The sequence below is a fragment of the Amaranthus tricolor genome, chromosome 6 (genome assembly GCF_026212465.1).
Source record: "Amaranthus tricolor cultivar Red isolate AtriRed21 chromosome 6, ASM2621246v1, whole genome shotgun sequence".
In the NCBI taxonomy this organism is placed as follows: Eukaryota; Viridiplantae; Streptophyta; class Magnoliopsida; order Caryophyllales; family Amaranthaceae; genus Amaranthus; species Amaranthus tricolor.
The window spans coordinates 4,509,796-4,528,047 of NC_080052.1; the positions used below are offsets into that span (position 1 = coordinate 4,509,796).

Below are 18,252 nucleotides of genomic sequence, written 5' to 3' on the forward strand. Positions count from 1 at the left end.
GGTTGAGTTAATTCTTTGCAATGTTTCAAAAGTCAACGCGACAAAAAAGCAGCCCCAAAATATGATACATATACTTTGACGGCCTGTTTCAATTAGTGTAATTTTGGTGTTGAAAAATGTCTTGGCAATTTTGATGGTCATGCTTGTCAAATTTCAATCATCTCATTTTCTTTATAAAATTCATTCCAACGCATTACTATTGGAAGAGGTGGTATTAGGCGGTATTGAAAATTTGTATACAAAAAAAACTTTTTTGTGATTATAATTTATTCACCATGGAAATGACATGAGACTATTGATAAAACTTTACACTATTAATCATTCTCATTATCACCATTTAGTACCACCCCAAACCAGCTGTGAAAACATACAAAAAGTTAACAACCCAAAGAACATGATATTGGATAGTCCTCTCCAGCAAAGATATATTATTTACATACAAGGATTCTAGTCCTAAAAAGGAAAGAAAATTGAAATGGTTGAGACTCAGAGAAAAATGGAAGATGATACCATTTACATTTAAGATTAGAGCAAGCACATCTTCACTTGGATCACTCACCAGTAGTACCCTTTACCCACACAGTTCAGACACCGTTGTATGCTGCAATGAAGCAACATATCATCATATAAACACCACAAATAAACATATGGACTACAATTTACTCCTACGTCTTCAATATTTCCATCTACTCCTAACATTTTATTCCCAGAATAGTAAGATGCATTTTCGGATCAGATCAAAACTTTGCACGAATATAATGAACCATTTTCAACACTTAAATGTGAAAGTAGGTATGAACTAACAAATGATTTTATCAAACTTCGATTTTAATACTTCATCATTACTTCCCTACTAAAAACTTAAGTTTTTAGTTTTGATTATGATGGACTATAGAGTGAAATGTTGGAGTATGTATAACCATTAGGGAGTGAAAACACTAACCAATGACCTTCACAAGTAGGGCATTTACAAGGGTTGATATGAATAGGATCATACAGAGGAGACCATTTAATGGTGGAATTTCCATTGCAAAGTTTGCAAATATAGAATCCTTTTCCTTTACAAGCTTCGCACGGTTTCACCAAGCTTTTCTGTAACACAATTAGTCGATCAGTTAGGCATATTCATCAATTGGACATCGTACATTTTCCGAATGAGAGGAAAGCACAAAAAAGGTTGCCTAAATCCATCAACTGGAAATCTTTTATCGGATTAATAATTAAGAAACTGTCATCAATTTGTCTTGAAGGATATGGGCTCTATATAAGAAGCTTCACATATCAAATCCTTTTAGTTAATGCATCATCGTCATTTTGATTTCTCTTAACACAATCAGTAGTCAGACATAAAAATCATAATCAAACAACCGACCGTTTTCAATCACTAAAAAAATCCAGTAAATTATGAAATTATCTAAATCTGATAAATAATAAACAAGATTAATTAAGGACGTTTTGATGGAAGAAGAAAATACTCTTTTGGATTCGGTGACTAACTGAATCACCTTGACGGTAGTTGAGGACACAAGAGAAAGTGCAAATAGTCCACCAACAATTGTAGCTCCAGCTTTTGCAAATGTTAAAAATGGGTGAGGATATGCCATGGTAATTTAGTTGATGGAGGACTTTTATCAAACACTTAATACTCTTTCTCCTCAACCCAATACCAACAAAATTCAAAAGACCCAATTTTCCTTGCGGGGCAAAGGATTTGTTAAACAGTATCAGTAGGGTTAGGACTTCGGTATTCTGAAATTTAGAAAAAGGAACAAGATGAAGCACCATCATGACAAGTGAGAGAAATCAAAAGAACTATTATAAACCAAAAAATTACATGATAATTAGCTTCTTAAATCATTGAAGAACATCATGTCGGGAAGATAGCAATTCAGTGAACTACTTTTATATATCTACAATAAACAGGCCTCTTACGTTCAAATCAACATTTTATAAATACAGCAATGGAGTTGCATAAACAATGTTTTCACTGTTCATCGGGAACCGATTAACAGTATTCAGGCTTTGCAAACATTTTATGTTCAGAGGATTTCAATAGCACTCAACAAAAACCGAAACCCTAACTCAATAACATTACACATTCATCATTAACAATTAATAACAATTCTAAGAAACCAAAATTAACAAAAACCAACAATTATAGCAGAATAATCACCCACTTCATACCAATTCAAATGAAAAAGACAAACTGTTGGATACAAGAATTATCATATTTAACTTAAATCGTCTTATAGATTTGTTGGAGTTGGTGACTTGAGTACACCGTGGTGCATCAACTGCATGAGTCAGACTCCATCACCATATTTAACAAAATCCAAAAGTGATTTTTATTCATAATAGTGTGGCTTTATATATGCAAGGAAGCACACATTTGAAAGACTTCTTAGACAAGTTGGAATCGAACTTTTATCCAATCTCAAACTCCTAAATAAATAAGAAAAGAGCAAATCTTACCTGTACTACAATTTGGACACAAGTCCTACTCTTAAAAAAATTTAAAGCAATCCTATTCCTATTAAGAATTGGAAACAATCTACACCTACAAGGAATTGGAGACGATTCTTATTACTCCTAAGGAACTGAAGACAATCCTATAACTCCTACTGGCAATTTGAAACAATCCAATCACTCCTACTAGGAATCGAAGACGATCCAACACCAATTAGAAAATCCAGAGAAATTCTGCTCAAAATAGGATTTGGATACAAACCGTACTCCAATTAGGAGCTTAAGACAAATCACTACAACTAGAGATTGAAGACAAATCATACTCCAATTAGGAATTAGAGACAAATCCTACTACAACTAGAAACTGGAACTAAGCGTAAATTCTACTAGAATTAGGAAAACAATCAAGAAAGCAATAAAACCAAACACATAAAAACCTCTCAATTGAATGGTAATGTGCTGGCTAAAATCTTAAGAAATGCAATTGAAGTACAACAATACTATCTGAAGTGCTAGCTGTAGCATTTCACAAACAAAGTATGGTATTTGAATGCTTTGTAAAAGTAGAATCCTTCTTACATTTGGAGGTGTTAATTATACATCTCAAGTCCTAGATAGTCTCACTAAGAATGTTTCGAGTTTACTCCTACAAGGAATTGGAGACGATTCTTATTTCTCCTTAGGAATTGAAGACAATCTTATAACTCCTACTGGCAATTTGAAACAATCCAATCACTCCTACTAGGAATCGAAGACGATCCAACACCAATTAGGAAATCCAGAGAAATTCTGCTCAAAATAGGATTTGGATACAAACCGTACTCCAATTAGGAGCTTAAGACAAATCACTACAACTAAGATTGAAGACAAATCATACTCCAATTAGGAATTAGAGACAAATCCTACTACAACTAGAAACTGGAACTAAGCGTAAATTCTACTAGAATTAGGAAAACAATCAAGAAAGCAATAAAACCAAACACATAAAAACCTCTCAATTGAATGGTAATGTGCTGGCTAAAATCTAAAGAAATGCAATTGAAGTACAACAATACTATCTGAAGTGCTAGCTGTAGCATTTCACAAACAAAGTATGGTTTTTGAATGCTTTGTAAAAGTAGAATCCTTCTTACATTTGGAGGGTTAATTATACATCTCAAGTCCTAGATAGTCTCACTAAGAATGTTTCGAGTTTACTCAATTCTACAAAAGCTTTAGAGTTTCATACTTAGCCGACATCATAATCCAGTAAAAATTACAGCATATTGAAATACAGAAACTAAAAATACAATACAAATCAATAGCTTCCACAACAAAAAAGTTCTTCAACATCAAATTGAATCAAGATTCAAAATACAAGGACTCAACTTAACTTAAAAGAAATACACCCCAAAAAGGGAAACCCTAAAACATTTTCCCAAATTAGACAAACAACACCACCACCAAAATATAATATTTTACAACTTATATATTAAAACTTTGTTATTCAAAAAGACCTCAAAAGAAAAGAAAAATGGTCCATAGAAGCTTGAAATTAGAGCTTTTTTTGGGAGATAAGGAACTAATTACCGGATACTTAAGAAATTGTTAAACTAAATTAGAGCTCTCCGATCGACGATTTGAATTCTTTTTGAAATTGAAATTGATCCTTTTTGTTTCTTTCGTCTTCTTCAAACTGGTAGGTAAAAGAAATACTAGATGGTTTTCGAGCAAAGCTCGAAAATGGAGGAGAGAGAAATAATTTCGGAGAGAGAGAGAAAAAAAATGAAACGGGATGGATGTGCGTAACGATATCATAATATAGTCAGCATTTGTGATGCCGTCGAAATTGATTTATTTTTGAATTAATATTTGTATACTTCTATTGAGTTAATTGACGCTCAAATATTGTGTACCTTCTCCTTTATTTCTTGTGCGGCCGATGATTATATGCGATAATAAAGCTCAATACCATGTAAACATCAATTTAAAAAACATTTGGTGAGACCGTCTTAATATAAGATGGATAGTCTAATCAATTTAATTATAATTCTATTAATAATAATACAAATAATAATATTAAAATGTCAATGTATTATAAATATATGAAGAATTTAAGGGTTGAAAATCTATAAATTTATTGTTTGGCAAATCCATTACTAGTATACAAGTAGAACAAGGAACTCAAATCCATACTTTGGCAATCAATTTAGGTTTTGAAATGAACTAATAGTTTGTAGTTCTCTTGTTCACATATATGCAACGCTTGGGTTTATAGATTACGCAATGCGAATTTTCATACATATGGTTCAGCCAGATCTGATAGCTTGGAATACCATGATCATGGGATTAACCCTTAACGGGAGATTAGTTGAGGCTATAAATTCCTTCCAAGAATTACATTATAGAGGTCTAATTCCTGATCATATATCACCAACAGCAGTTCTATGAGCATGTAGTTATGGAGGTTTTGTTGATGAAGGAGTTGCTATTTTTTCAAAGATTGATGAATATTATGGTTTAGTACCGTGCTATGAGCATTATGTTTTCCTTGTGGACTTATTGTGTCAAAATGGTAATGTCTATGAGGCAATGGAAGTTACTGAAAAAATGGCGTATGAACCAAAATCAACAATTTGGGAAATCTTTGCTTCATGCTTGTATAGCTCATGGAGATTTGAGACTTGCTGAGAAAGTATCTTAGAGACTGGTGGAGTTCAAAAATTGGCAGAGTACTAGAAGAAATTAATTTGGCTTTATTGTTCTTAAATTTCTTGTTAATTGCTCATGCGTGCCATTGGAAATGCTACAATTAACTTTTGTATGTGAGAGCTTTTGGGGTCCATCGGGGTTATTAATGAAGTTGATTATATTTGGTTAAGATTATGACATTTATGATATTATTGTGTTATTTTGCTTGTTTGTTGACTTTGAAGACTTTTTAGTTTTAACTAGGAAGTATACACTATGCAGCCATCTAGCAAGATAGTATTATCTTGTTATGAATATGATGAATGATGATAGATTGATAGTTGAATTTTGAAGCATGTTTAATTTTATTATGAAATGTGAATATAATATATGGGTCAAATGGGTAATATGACCTGAAATATATGGGTTCAATGACTTGAAAAAAAAGCAGGTTAAATGGGTCATTAGCAGGTTGACCCGACTTTAGGGGGTATTTGCTTAAATTAAACTTGGGTAACCCCATTATCTACTATATTAGGTAATTCACCAAAAAAGTAAACTGAATATTAATATAAAATTAAAGAAAATTTTTGAAAAGTTCTTTAACAATTTTTTCGACATTTTATTTTGATTAATCTTTTTTTTTAAAAAAAAAAACTTGCTATATCAAGTCAACAAGTTATCGGGTTACTTTAAGAAAATATCCTCTAAAGTTGAGATTATTTATGTTTAATCAATATGTGAGATTATTGTAGGAAAATCATGTAAAGATTGGATTATTATAAATAATTTTTCCATATTTAAAAGGGTTTCTAGGGGGACCTTTCACAAATTTAGATCAAGCATAGTTGAAAAATCTTAAGAAATTTGGATCAAGCATACTTGAAAAATCAGAAGAGTAATGCTAAAGCATATACAAAAAAATAAAGTCAAGTATTCGATTGCTAAACAATAATCACACCATTCGCAATCATAGAAACTAATATTGTTATTGTAACCATGAGACTGCATATGGTGTTCAATTTTTTTTTAATCGTTGAAAGTCTCTTTTTCTTAGCGATTTTGAAAATTTTTGATGCCGCAATACTGCTTAAGGTGAACTCAGTAAGCCTAACATCCTCCCTCCGCATGAGCACGAAGAGTTCGATAGCAATCTCAGTTATGCCGTGAGATACATAGCTCGAAATCATAGAATTGTAAATTGCAGAGTCAAATCTGTCGAGTTCGGTGAAGAGCTGAACTGAATGATCCAGTCTGTTGGATTTCGAGAACAGGTCAATAAGGGCACTTGAGACAATGGAATTGCTAAGAAAGCCAGCCTTGATACAGAGAGCAAAGAGCTGCCTACCTGTTTTCAAGTTCTGTAAATTTGTACAGCAAGTGATTACTGCAAAACATGTGAACTGATCAGGAGAATATCCTAAGGATCTCATTGAAGAAAACTTAGTAAGTGCTAACTCACTAATTCCTGCTCTACAACAACCCGTAATTAATGAATTCCAAGAGATCATGTCCAAATACTCCATACTCATGAACACACGAACAGCATAGTCGATAATACCAATCTTACCATACATATCGATTAAAGAATTTCCGAGAACGACATTCGACCTGATTAAGCCACTTGTAATAATCCTACCATGAAGCTCCTTGCCGAGTAGGGCGTCAAACACCAGAGATGTAATAATCGAGTAAGTATAACTGCTCGGCTTCACTCCAATATATAACATTTCCTGAAATCCTTCCCTCGCTAAGTCGCTCCGCCCAGAACAAACATACCATGAAATCATGGAATTCCAACTCACTACATCTCGTTCAGGCATTTTCTGAAATAGGGAATGTGCCATCTCATTTTGGCCACAGTTAAGCCAACCCTTCAAGCATATATTCCAAGATATGCTATTCTTCCTCTGTATGTCACCAAATGCTTTAAGGATGTCATCAGTGGACTGGAACCGAATATAAAATTAAAGGCAGTGATTTCCTAAAAATGTGTGACTATTGAAACCTACTTTTATTAACCGTCCATGAACCACTTAGGTAAGATTTAACGACTTAGATGATAGACAATGGTCTAGTAAGTGAGAATAAAAGGCAAGTATTCTTGGAATGTCATGTAATTTCTTTACCAATGTATAAATACTGATCGCCAGCTTTCCGGGCTAGAGATCTCATAATTAGCAACTTTTACAGCTTCAAGAAGTTGGCCGGTAAGCTCAACGCCAACAATACCAGATAGTGTACCGGCTGTGTTCGAAACTCCCATAACGATTCCAGCTTATCGTGGAGCTATATCCATATGGTTCACGGCAAACCCAGCTCTTCCGAGAGCCAAGAACCCAAGTGCTACGGAAGAACAGAACACGGCCCCACCAGGGGTTCTAAACATGGGCAACACCATCAATGCAAAGGAAGCTACGATAAATCCTAACGTATTTAAAAAATTTCTTGTCCGAGTTGTAGACATAAGCTTTCTTGTGATGAGATGATCAGCAACCACCCCACCGATATTTGAGAATATGAACATGTTGAGGTACAGCACCATTTTGGAAGAACAGCATATCTTGAAGACTAAGTTTTAGGCCTTGCTCGAAATATGTCGGTAGCCAATTCATAAGTACGTACAAAGCGTAATGGAATGTGAAATTGTTGACTACTATAGCCCAGACCGGCAAGCTAACCAAAATCTTCTTCCAAGGTATCTTCGAAGTTTTGACTAAACCCCTCCGTTCTCGACTTTGAACTTGTGATGCCCTTTAACGGGCAATAAATTTTCTCCGAAACCAGAAGCAGCAGCTTTGGGGTGCTCTGATCTAGGAGGGTCAGATGCATATTTAAACCAAAGCAGCGACCACATGGCTCCAAGTGCTGCTTCGGCTATAAAGACAGACTGAGGCCCCTTGAACTTCACCAGGCTCAGAAGCACAAGCATTCCTGCAGCAGCAGCTAGGTACATCCCAAACGTAGTAAGAGAAAGGGATCTAGATCTTTCGTGTGGAGGAACCCATTGGGCCAATAAGGTGTGAATCGAAGGAAAGATAAAGCCTTGAGCTACTCCGACTAGAAGGCGTGCAATAACCAACATGAAAATCTGATTAGGATCTAATGGGACTAGAGCACAAGTCAAAGACCATAAGTCGAATGAAAGCAAAAGCACACGCCTGCCTCTTATTTTCTGAGCTGCCCACCCACCCGGCACTTGTGAACAGGGCATATCCATAGTAGAACGTAGAAAGTATCGTGCCTTTACTAGATTGATTAGCACCAGCAGTATCAGCAGCAATCGTATAAGCAACTGAGAACCCGACTCGCTCTATGTAGCATACAGACGTACATATGAATGTTAAAAGTACAATCAAGTAACGTTTTGGAAACCTCTTTTCTTGCATGGTTCACAACTACATAAACCACAAGTATTTGTCGTCTAATCTTTCCAGCCAAACTTGCAATATCTCGAACATATAGTGATAAAAATTGATGGTACCTCACACTTCAAACCAGCATATACACAAAAATTTTGAACCAAAACAATCACAGTGAACTCCAAACTCAAGATAAAACCTGAGTATTATACACCCTGAAATCGAAATTAAACGATTAGAACTCTACAAAGATCTACCACTATGAAAAGTTTTGATTAAACGAGAAAACTATTATACGTTATCTAAGACTGCAATATCTAGTCCATGAAATGAGCCGAGGGTCTCATTAGCCACAACCTCCTTACCTCCATTACTAAGGGTATGATATGCCGTCTTCTAACACTCCTCGAACTATAATAATAGCTTTTATGAGCGGAACACACTGGGCATGATGATGGTGATCTAGTCCAACAAATGTAATAATGTCTAACTCAAAACAATTTAGAATATTGTAGGAAGGCTACCAACTATTAATAGACGCATATCCACTTCAACGTTCAATATTCAACATACAATTTGGTTATACATACAATGTCACACGGTATTTCTAGTTTTAGAAACCAGATGGTAATATTGCTCAAGAACAACAATTCTTCACTAAATTATAAGTTCTCATTTTAAGAAATCCCAATAACAACTAAAAAAACCCATTAAATTCAATTTAATAACAAAATAAAGAGCACTAATAAAGTATGCAAATTGAGAATCACAGCCATAACTAAAACTATTTAGTAATCAGAACCCCAAAATAGCAATAATCGAGAAATTTAACAATACATTGCAAGAATTAGCAGAAAAAAAAACCCAATAAAAATGAAAAAGAACCCATCAAATTCAATATAATAATAAAATCAACAATAAAAAATAAGCAAATTGAGAATAACAGCCATAACCCATAACCAAAACAAATCAGAAAACCTTAAAAAACCATTAATCAAGAAATTTAACAGTACATTGCAAGAATTAGCAGAAAAAAAACATCCAAAAAGGGATTACCTTAATAAAGTTGAAGAAATGTAATTTTTATCATCAAATTTGAAGAACTTGACTATCTTATCCAGTATTTAAGTAAAGAGGTGAAAGAAAATGGTAAAACTCCAGAAGCAATGTCGGATGAATTTTAATGCGGATCAAAAATTAAAATGGGGAGGAGAAAGAAACGTGAAAGTAAGAAGGGAATTGATTATTTATTTGAAGATAGCCAACGGATTTGACAAGGTCGTATCTTGAGATAGAGAAGAAGGGAGGGAGAATTGAAAGAGAGGATCTTCTTCACTGTGTCTGGTACACAATGGAAGAACACAACAAATCTCAAGAGGCTTTCCCGTTTGTGAGTATGACAAATTAGGCTAAACTTTTTGACTTACTAATTCTTCCGCTTTTAGGAACAACGAACAATGTTAATCCTCAGGCTTTGACCGGGAGACACTTATTTTGAAAAATAAAATTAACTCAAGTTCATTTTGAGAACTTTTTCTGAAATAATAACCTTATTTTGTTCAAATTTTGTGTATGACAAATTCATTACTAAGAGTCTAAGACCATCTCCTGATGATACAACTTAATATCTGGATTATGTTGGACCTGACAAGACCCTACCCATGAGTTATAAATAATATCAAGATTATTGAATTAGATAAGCCAAATTATAAAAAAATGCACGGAATAAATCAACAATCAACTTACATCCAAAAATAAGCGTTGTATTTCCAAACTTGAGGTTTTGTTCTGTTCGCAGTTAGTAACTGCGAAAAGGCAAAGAAGTTGTTCTTAGTTTATAACTGCGGATAGGGTTGTTGACCTTTTTGACCCTGTTCGTAGTTACTAACTAACTGCGAATACCTTTGAGCATAATAACAGCTGCAAGTCTCTTCTTCCCCATTTTCCCTAAATTCAAAAATCTAACTTGTTAAAACTTGATATTTCCCTTTCAAAAACCACTCTTGGACTTCCTTTTCAAAAACTTGACAAATTTAATAACCATGCTTATTCTCCTTCAATAATTTTATTTTCTTCACAAAATTCATTCCAATGCATTACCATTTGAACGTGTGGTATGTGGTGGTGATGAAAAATTGTGAACAAAAAAACTTTTTTATGTCAAACTTTCATTACCATGGGAATGACTTGATACATATCATGAATATGTACACTACAAATCATTCTCATTACCTCCAATCAGTACGATTAACTAAACGGGCCGTAAATAATTGTAAATTGCTGGATTTTGGTTGGCCTCCCTCACAGTAACATGTATTGACTTAAGGCCTAACAACCATGATTGAAATACTCCAAACGGGTAATGTTGAGTGTGCTTGATGGTGACTACGACTGCTAGAGATGTTCATTACAGCAATCTAAACTAGGCATAATATGTTCACACAATATTATAATTTTGCCTCTCCACGAGTCCCTCAAGGTGGATCCTTTGAATAGGCCTTGGTCATTTCCTCCATTCTTCCAAAAACTTGAGTCAATGATCTTGAAGCATTTATTAATAACTTAGCTCAATTTTTTCCATAAACGGAGACATATACGACTCGATCAAATGTGAATGGACCAAAATGAGAGGAACCATTGGAATAATGTGTAATCATATTGACCTAAAAAGTAAACGGAAAATCAAATAGAAAGGCCATCTCCATGTCGCAACTAACAATGTTGGGTATTTAAGAATGAGCATAGTACCTATCAAAAAAGAATGAGCATAGTACCCATCAAAAAAAGAATATGTTTGATCTCCATACTGAATATTTCCCTTGTCTTTCACCTTTAGTATCCTACTTCTCGGATTAAGTTAAACTTCCCTTCCCTTCCCTTCCCTTCCTACTTTAAAATCCTTTCATTCACAGCTTCAAGATCATTGACTCAAGTTTTTGGAAGAATGGAGGAAATGGCCAAGGCCTATTCAAAGGATCCACCTTGAGGGACTCATGGAGAGGCAAAATTATAATATTGTGTGAACATATTATGCCTAATTTAGATTGCTGTAATGAACATCTCTAGCAGTCGTAGTCACCATCAAGCACACTCAACATTACCTGTTTGGAGTATTTCAATCATGGTTGTTAGGCCTTAAGTCGATACATGTTACTGTGAGGGAGGCCAACAAAAATCCAGCAATTTACAATTATTTATCCTCTCATTTTAATTTTTGATCAGCATTAAAATTCATCCGACATTGCTTCTGGAGTTTTACCATTTTCTTTAACCTCTTTACTTAAATACTGGATAAGATAGTCAAGTTCTTCAAATTTGATGATAAAAATTACATTTCTTCAACTTTATTACGGTAATCTCTTTTTGGATGTTTTTTTTTCTGCTAATTCTTGCAATGTACTATCAAATTTCTTGATTACTGGTTTTTTAAGGTTTTCTGATTTGTTTTGGTTATGGGTTATGGCTGTTATTCTCAATTTTCTTACTTTTTATTGTTGATTTTATTATTACATTGAATTTGATGGGTTCTTTTTCATTGTTATTGAGTTTTTTTGTTTTCTGCTAATTCTTGCAATGTATTGTTAAATTTCTTGATTATTGCTGTTTTGGGGTTCTGATTACTAAATAGTTTTAGTTATGGCTGTGATTCTCAATTTGCATACTTTATTAGTGCTCTTTATTTTGTTATTAAATTGAATTTAATGGGTTTTTTTTAGTTGTTATTGGGATTTCTTGAAATGGGAACTTATAATTTAGTGAAGAATTGTTGTTCTTGAGCAACATTACCATCTGATTTCTAAAACTAGAAATTCCGTGAGACATTGTATGTATAACCAAATTGTATGTTGAATATTGAACGTTGAAGTGGATATGTGTCTATTAATAGTTGGTAGCCTTCCTACAATATTCTAAATTGTTTTGAGTTAGACATTATTACATTTGTTGGACTAGATCACCATCATCATGCCCAGTATGTTCCCCTCATAAAAGCTATTATCACAGTTCGAGGAGTGTTAGAAGACGGCATATCATACCCTTAGTAATGGAGATAAGGAGGTTGTGGCTAATGAGACCCTCGGCTCATTTCATGGATTAGATATTGCAGTCTTAGATAACGTATAATAGTTTTCTCGTTTAATCAAATGCAGGAAAGCCAATAACTTTTCATAGTGGTAGATCTTTGTAGAGTTCTAATCGTTTAATTTCGAATTCAGGGTGTATCATACTCGGGTTTTACCTTGAGTTTGGAGTTCACTGTGGTTGTTTTGGTTCAAAATTTTTGTGTATATATGCTGGTTAGAAGTGTGAGGTACCATCAATTTTTATCACTATAATTTCGAGGTATTACAAGTTTGGCTAGAAAGATTAGACGACAAATACTTGTGGTTTATGTATTTGTGAACCATGCAAGAAAAGAGGTTTCCAAAACGTTACTTGATTGTACTTTTAACATTCATATGTACGTCTGTATGCTACATAGAGCGAGTCGGGTTCTCAGTTGCTGATACGATTGCTGCTGATGCTGCTGGTGTTAATCAATCTAGTAAAGGCACGATACTTTTAACATTCACAAGTGCCGGGTGAGTTGGCAGCTCAGAAAATAGGAAGCAGGCATGTGCTTTTGCTTTCATTCGTCTTATGGTCTTTGACTTGTGCTTTAGTCTCATTAGATCCTAATTGGGTTTTCATGTTGGTTATTGCACGCCTTCTAGTCGGAGTAGACTAAGGCTTTATCTTTCCTTCGATTCACACCGTAATGGCCCATTGGGTTCCTCCACACGAAAGATCTAGATTTGTTTCTCTTACTACGTTTGGGATGTACCTAGGTGCTGCTGCAGAAATGCTTGTGCTTCCGAGCCTGGTGAAGTTCAAGGGGCCTCAGTCTGTCTTTGTAGCAGAAGCAGCACTTGGAGCCATGTGGTCGCTGCTTTGGTTTAAATATGCATCTGACCCTCCTAGATTAGAGCACCCCAAAGCCGCTGCTTCTAGTTTCGGAGAAAATTTATTGCTCGTTAAAGGGCATCACAAGTTCAAAGTCGAGAACGGAGGGGGTTTAGTCAAAACTTCGAAGATACCTTGGAAGAAGATTTTGGTTAGCTTGCCGGTCTGGGCTATAGTAGTCAACAATTTCACATTCCATTACGCTTTGTACGTACTTATGAATTGGCTACCGACATATTTCGAGCAAGGCCTAAAACTTAGTCTTCAAGATATGTTGTTCTTCCAAAATGGTGCTGTACCTCAACATGTTCATATTCTCAAATATCGGTGGGGTGGTTGTTGATCATCTCATCACAAGAAAGCTTATGTCTACAACTCGGACAAGAAATTTTTTAAATACGTTAGGATTTATCGTAGCTTCCCTTGCATTGATGGCGTTGCCCATGTTTAGAACCCCTGGTGGGTGTTCTTCCGTAGCACTTGCGTTCTTGGCTCTCGGAAGAGCTGGGTTTGTCGTGAATCATATGGATATAGCTCCACGATATACTGGAATCGTTATGGGAGTTTCGAACACAGCCGGTACACTAGCTGGTATCGTTGGCGTTGAGCTTACCGACCAACTTCTTCATGCTGCAAAAGTTGCTAATTATGAGATCTCTAGCCCGGAAAGCTAGCGATCAGTATTTGTTATTCCGGGTCTTCTTTGTATTCTTAGTTCAGTAGTGTTCGTGCTTTTTTCAACTAGAGAAAGAATATTCGACTGAGTTAAGCTTTCTAAATGTGATGGTTATGTTTCAATATAGAGAATTTAATTCAATAACGTTTCGATTATAGAGAATATCGAGTTTTTTTCCATCTGTTAGAGCTTTCTCATGGAGAATTGCGTATTTTGTTGACATATTGTGGTTTTGGGAGAATTACGTGTTTCGTTGACATATTGTGGTTTTGTTTACACCGAACATATAAAATGGAAACGCGCTGAGAACATATCCTGGATTTCAACCAAGATTACTTCTTAAGATTTTCTTCATGTTGTATCAATTAATTCTTCTCTTGCTGGAAAATTTTAATAAGCAGAAAATGCATAATTAGCCAAGATGTAGGGAAAATTTAGCAATTTAGCATATATTTGATTGTTTGTATCCATTATTAAACATTTCAGATGTGCCCATCTTTTGTAATTCATTAAATTCTGCAATCACACACCTTGCCTGTATTCTGCCTTTCTCTTATTATGAAGTACCAATTTCTGTTCTTATTGCTTTTTTCTGATTTTTTTTTTCAGATTTGACGGTCACATGCGGCCCATATTTCTGTCGTAATAAACTCAATAACATTTTTAGTATAGGCTTGTGGAGTTAGCTTTGGCTTGACTCAATCTTATTCGTTGTAGGAACTTCAACCGATCTTTCTCGAGTTGAGGAACTCGTTTGTCGCGCTCTCCTTTATGAATATGAGTTGTTGTCTTCCTTCTCTCTCCAAACCCTGCTCATAGTTTTCTAAGAGCGGGATGCAATGGGTATAAGGATGATGATAATGTAAAACGATGGTATTATAGCAAAGTGTCTAGGATCTGCAGTTGCGATCTGGAGTTGGAATTTTCTGCTTTCTTAAATTTATGGATGTTTCATGGTTGAGGATCAATCTCGAGCCAAGGGACTCTTTAGCCGCATCCTCGTTTATGAGTATGAGTTGTCGCCTTTCTTCTCTCCACAGATTTTGATCATAGTTTTTTATGAGTAGAATACATTGAGTACAATGATGATGATTCATAAATTTGCAAACATTAAGCTTATATTGCTGCATCTGTAATCCAAAATGCCAGATGGTGATGGACCTGTTTGCTTGTGTGTCGACTCGTTTTGTGTGTCTGCGTATGCAAATGTGGATGCATATATTCCATTCCGAACTCTTGGTAGATGATTAGAAAAAGGCATATAAAGAACAGTAACAGAGTAATTAGACATTTGTGGCAATTGACAATCTGTTGTGGTGAACTATTCCTTACACTTTACATTTACAAAGCTTACACTTTACATTTACAAAGCTTCAATAAATACAAAGTTGCATTTATTTCCAAAGCTGAATTATCAGCCCATAACTTAAGTTCATACATTGTAAAATTAGAGTTTCCTTAGATAATTACACATCCTAGTTTCTTTCACTTTCCGGGAGCAAAGTTGGTAACATAAGCCCAACAATGTTAGCCACTGGGTCAGCAAGGTGGTCAGAGAGGCGCTCAATGGGAGCCTTTTCGAGAACAATAGCTTGAACATTGGTGCTGTAATCCCGGCACTGTTAGCCACTGGGTCATCAAATTGGTCGAAGAGGTTCTCGATGGGAGCTTCTCCGGTAACAATAACTTGCACAAAGAATCCAAACACATGCTATTAGCTGTAGACATTCCTTTTTCGGGATAAAGACCCCCATAAATCTACATGAATCAAATCAAAAATAGAAGTATAGAGAAATGCTCTCCACCGGTAGACACCCAGATTATACCCTTAGGGAAAGTAATTTGAATGTTAAAAATTAATTTCTATAATTTCTGCATAAATTATTACCCTTTACTAGGCATGGCCACGGTCCGGTTCCGTTCCAGTTCCATCCGGTTCCGGTTCCGGTTCCACCCGGTAAAGGTTCCATTTGGAACCTGTCGCGACCGGTTCCGGTTACGAGCGGTTCCAAATGGTTCCTTGGCGGTTCATGAGGCGGTTCCGGCGGTTCCAACTCACGGGACGGGCGGGTCGGACCATCGTTTCTATTTTTATTTTTTCTTTAAATATTTATATAATAAAAAAAATACTATAATATTGCGGACGTACCTTTGATGATTACTTGATTATTAGCGAAATTCATTGCTTGTCAAGTTGTCATCGTTATTAAAATATATACTAAAAAAAATGAAAAAAATAAATTAATAAAAATCGAATCAATGATAATGTCGATAAAGATGATTAATAAAAAAAGAGGGAGAAAATGGACTTGAACCTAGTACCCAAAGGAATACTAAGCTGCCTACGTATCCCGAACGAATCAAAGCCCACGTAGTTCTTTGTCATACCTTTTATTTATAGTTGTTGAATGTTGATTTATCGTTATCTGATTGATCCTATTCATCTTCGTCATCATCATCAGGTTGGTTAGATGCTTCCGCTGACTCTCCTCCTGACGATGATGCAGATGTATGGATCATCATCCATGGATCATCATCGTCGTCTTGATCATCATCATTCCTTAGTCCTTGTGTTCGAATCTCCGCTTGATCCCAATCTTTTTTGCAAACACATATTTGAATACTATGTGGAGCAAGACGAGATCTCTTTTCGTCCAAAACTCTTCTACCTGCACTAAAAGCAGACTCCGATGCAATTGTTGACGTAGGAATTGCAAGGATATCCTTTGCAATTCTCAATAAAATGGGAAATTTTACAGATTTTTCTTTCCACCACTCTAAAATATTATAGCTACCTTGGTCTATTTCAAAGTGGTGTTTAAGATAACTATCTAATTCTAAATATGAGGTGGAGGGTGAAGAAGAAGATGATCCTACAAAACTATCATCTTGACTCATTATATTAGCTATTACCGAATTATAATAAGAGGGACGTGCCGAAACGCTAGCACGCCTAGACGTATCGCGTTTTGGGTTATATACACTAGCGTAATAATCATAGAGTTCTGCTAAATATTTTTTACATGTTCCAACATAATTATGTACATCAGTAGGCGGGCGATCTAACGATTGGTAGTAAAATCCTATTACTTTAATAAGGACTTCAGTTTTAAAACATGGGTCTAAAATGGTTGCAATTCCATAAATGTAAGGAAAATCGGTAAAATATGTCTTCCATTTTTCCATCATATCTGCAAGAATCGGCTTCAAATATGGGTTATTATCATCATGCGTATGTTTAAGGAGATGATAAAAAATAGTAATACACTCACTTATTACTAATTGAACGTTCGGTTCATAAACATATGAAAAAATCTTAGTTGCGTGGTCATACGCTTCTAATATATTATGTACACCTATAGCTAATTCCCAAGTGTCATCAGCTATATAGCTATCTGTACACTCACTATACAATTGTGTTATAACTGGACGATAAGCAATCGCCTTTCTTAATAAATCGTTGGTTGAGCCCCAACGTGTAGGAGTATCTAATGACCAATACACTTTTTTTAGTTGATATTGGTCACATAATTGTTTATATCGTCTCTTTATCTTTCCAATCCTAAGCCACTTCACTATATCTCTAATTGGTTCTAATAAATCGCTTAATTGTTTTATACCTGCTTGGCAAGATAAGTTAACTATATGCGCACAACAACGTATGTGTAATAAGCTACCCCCAAGGATAAAACTAAATGCAGGTTCGTTATACAAAAGTTCTATACATTTAATGTTAGCGGTTGCATTATCAGTTGAACAACAAAATATCTTATCTAATAAGTTCCATTCTCTACATATCTCTACTAATCTATATTTTATGTTTTCACCGGTATGTCTTTCTGGCATTGTCTCAAAAGCAATTATTCTTTTTTGAATAATTCAATTTTGATCTATCCAATGTGCTGTTACACACATATAAGATTCTAAATGTGGGGGAGCAGACCAAATGTCAGTTGTTATGATAACCCTACCATTAAAAGACTTAAACATTTCAATTAATTCATAGCGCATTGATTCACATAATTTGATTGTGCGTCTTTGAAGAGTGCTTCTAGGGATTGCTCTATATTGTGGTTGCAAAGTTTTTCTAGTGTAACGCTCGTATGCCCTACTTTCACCATGGTTAAATGGCAATTC

General features: G+C 35.1%; 2 protein-coding genes and 2 pseudogenes across 3 annotated transcripts; 1 reads left to right on the forward strand and 3 right to left on the reverse strand.

Annotated features, from left to right (window-relative positions):
* Positions 1-377: 377 nt before the first annotated feature.
* On the reverse strand, positions 378-4,343 carry LOC130814523 (protein BUNDLE SHEATH DEFECTIVE 2, chloroplastic). Of its 2 annotated transcripts, none has more exons than XM_057680624.1 (4): positions 4,036-4,343; positions 1,506-1,749; positions 944-1,092; positions 378-601 (listed from the first exon to the last, which is right to left on the reverse strand). In XM_057680624.1, exons 2-4 carry the CDS (start codon positions 1,602-1,604, stop codon positions 556-558), a joined length of 294 nt encoding a protein of 97 aa, XP_057536607.1. In that variant the 5' UTR covers positions 1,605-1,749; positions 4,036-4,343; the 3' UTR covers positions 378-555. The 2 variants fall into 2 exon arrangements, with proteins under 2 accessions (XP_057536607.1, XP_057536606.1); XM_057680623.1 differs by having other exon boundaries at positions 1,476-1,749; positions 4,036-4,338.
* A 1,502-nt stretch (positions 4,344-5,845) lies between these two features.
* Positions 5,846-9,887, reverse strand: LOC130814524 (probable anion transporter 5; annotated as a pseudogene).
* LOC130815031 (pentatricopeptide repeat-containing protein At1g43980, mitochondrial-like) lies at positions 5,975-6,983 on the reverse strand. Its single transcript, XM_057681360.1, has 2 exons — positions 6,135-6,983; positions 5,975-6,040 (listed from the first exon to the last, which is right to left on the reverse strand). Exons 1-2 carry the CDS (start codon positions 6,981-6,983, stop codon positions 5,975-5,977), a joined length of 915 nt encoding a protein of 304 aa, XP_057537343.1.
* A 2,434-nt stretch (positions 9,888-12,321) lies between the features above and the next one.
* On the forward strand, positions 12,322-14,262 carry LOC130814525 (probable anion transporter 5; annotated as a pseudogene).
* The last annotated feature ends 3,990 nt before the right edge of the window (positions 14,263-18,252 follow it).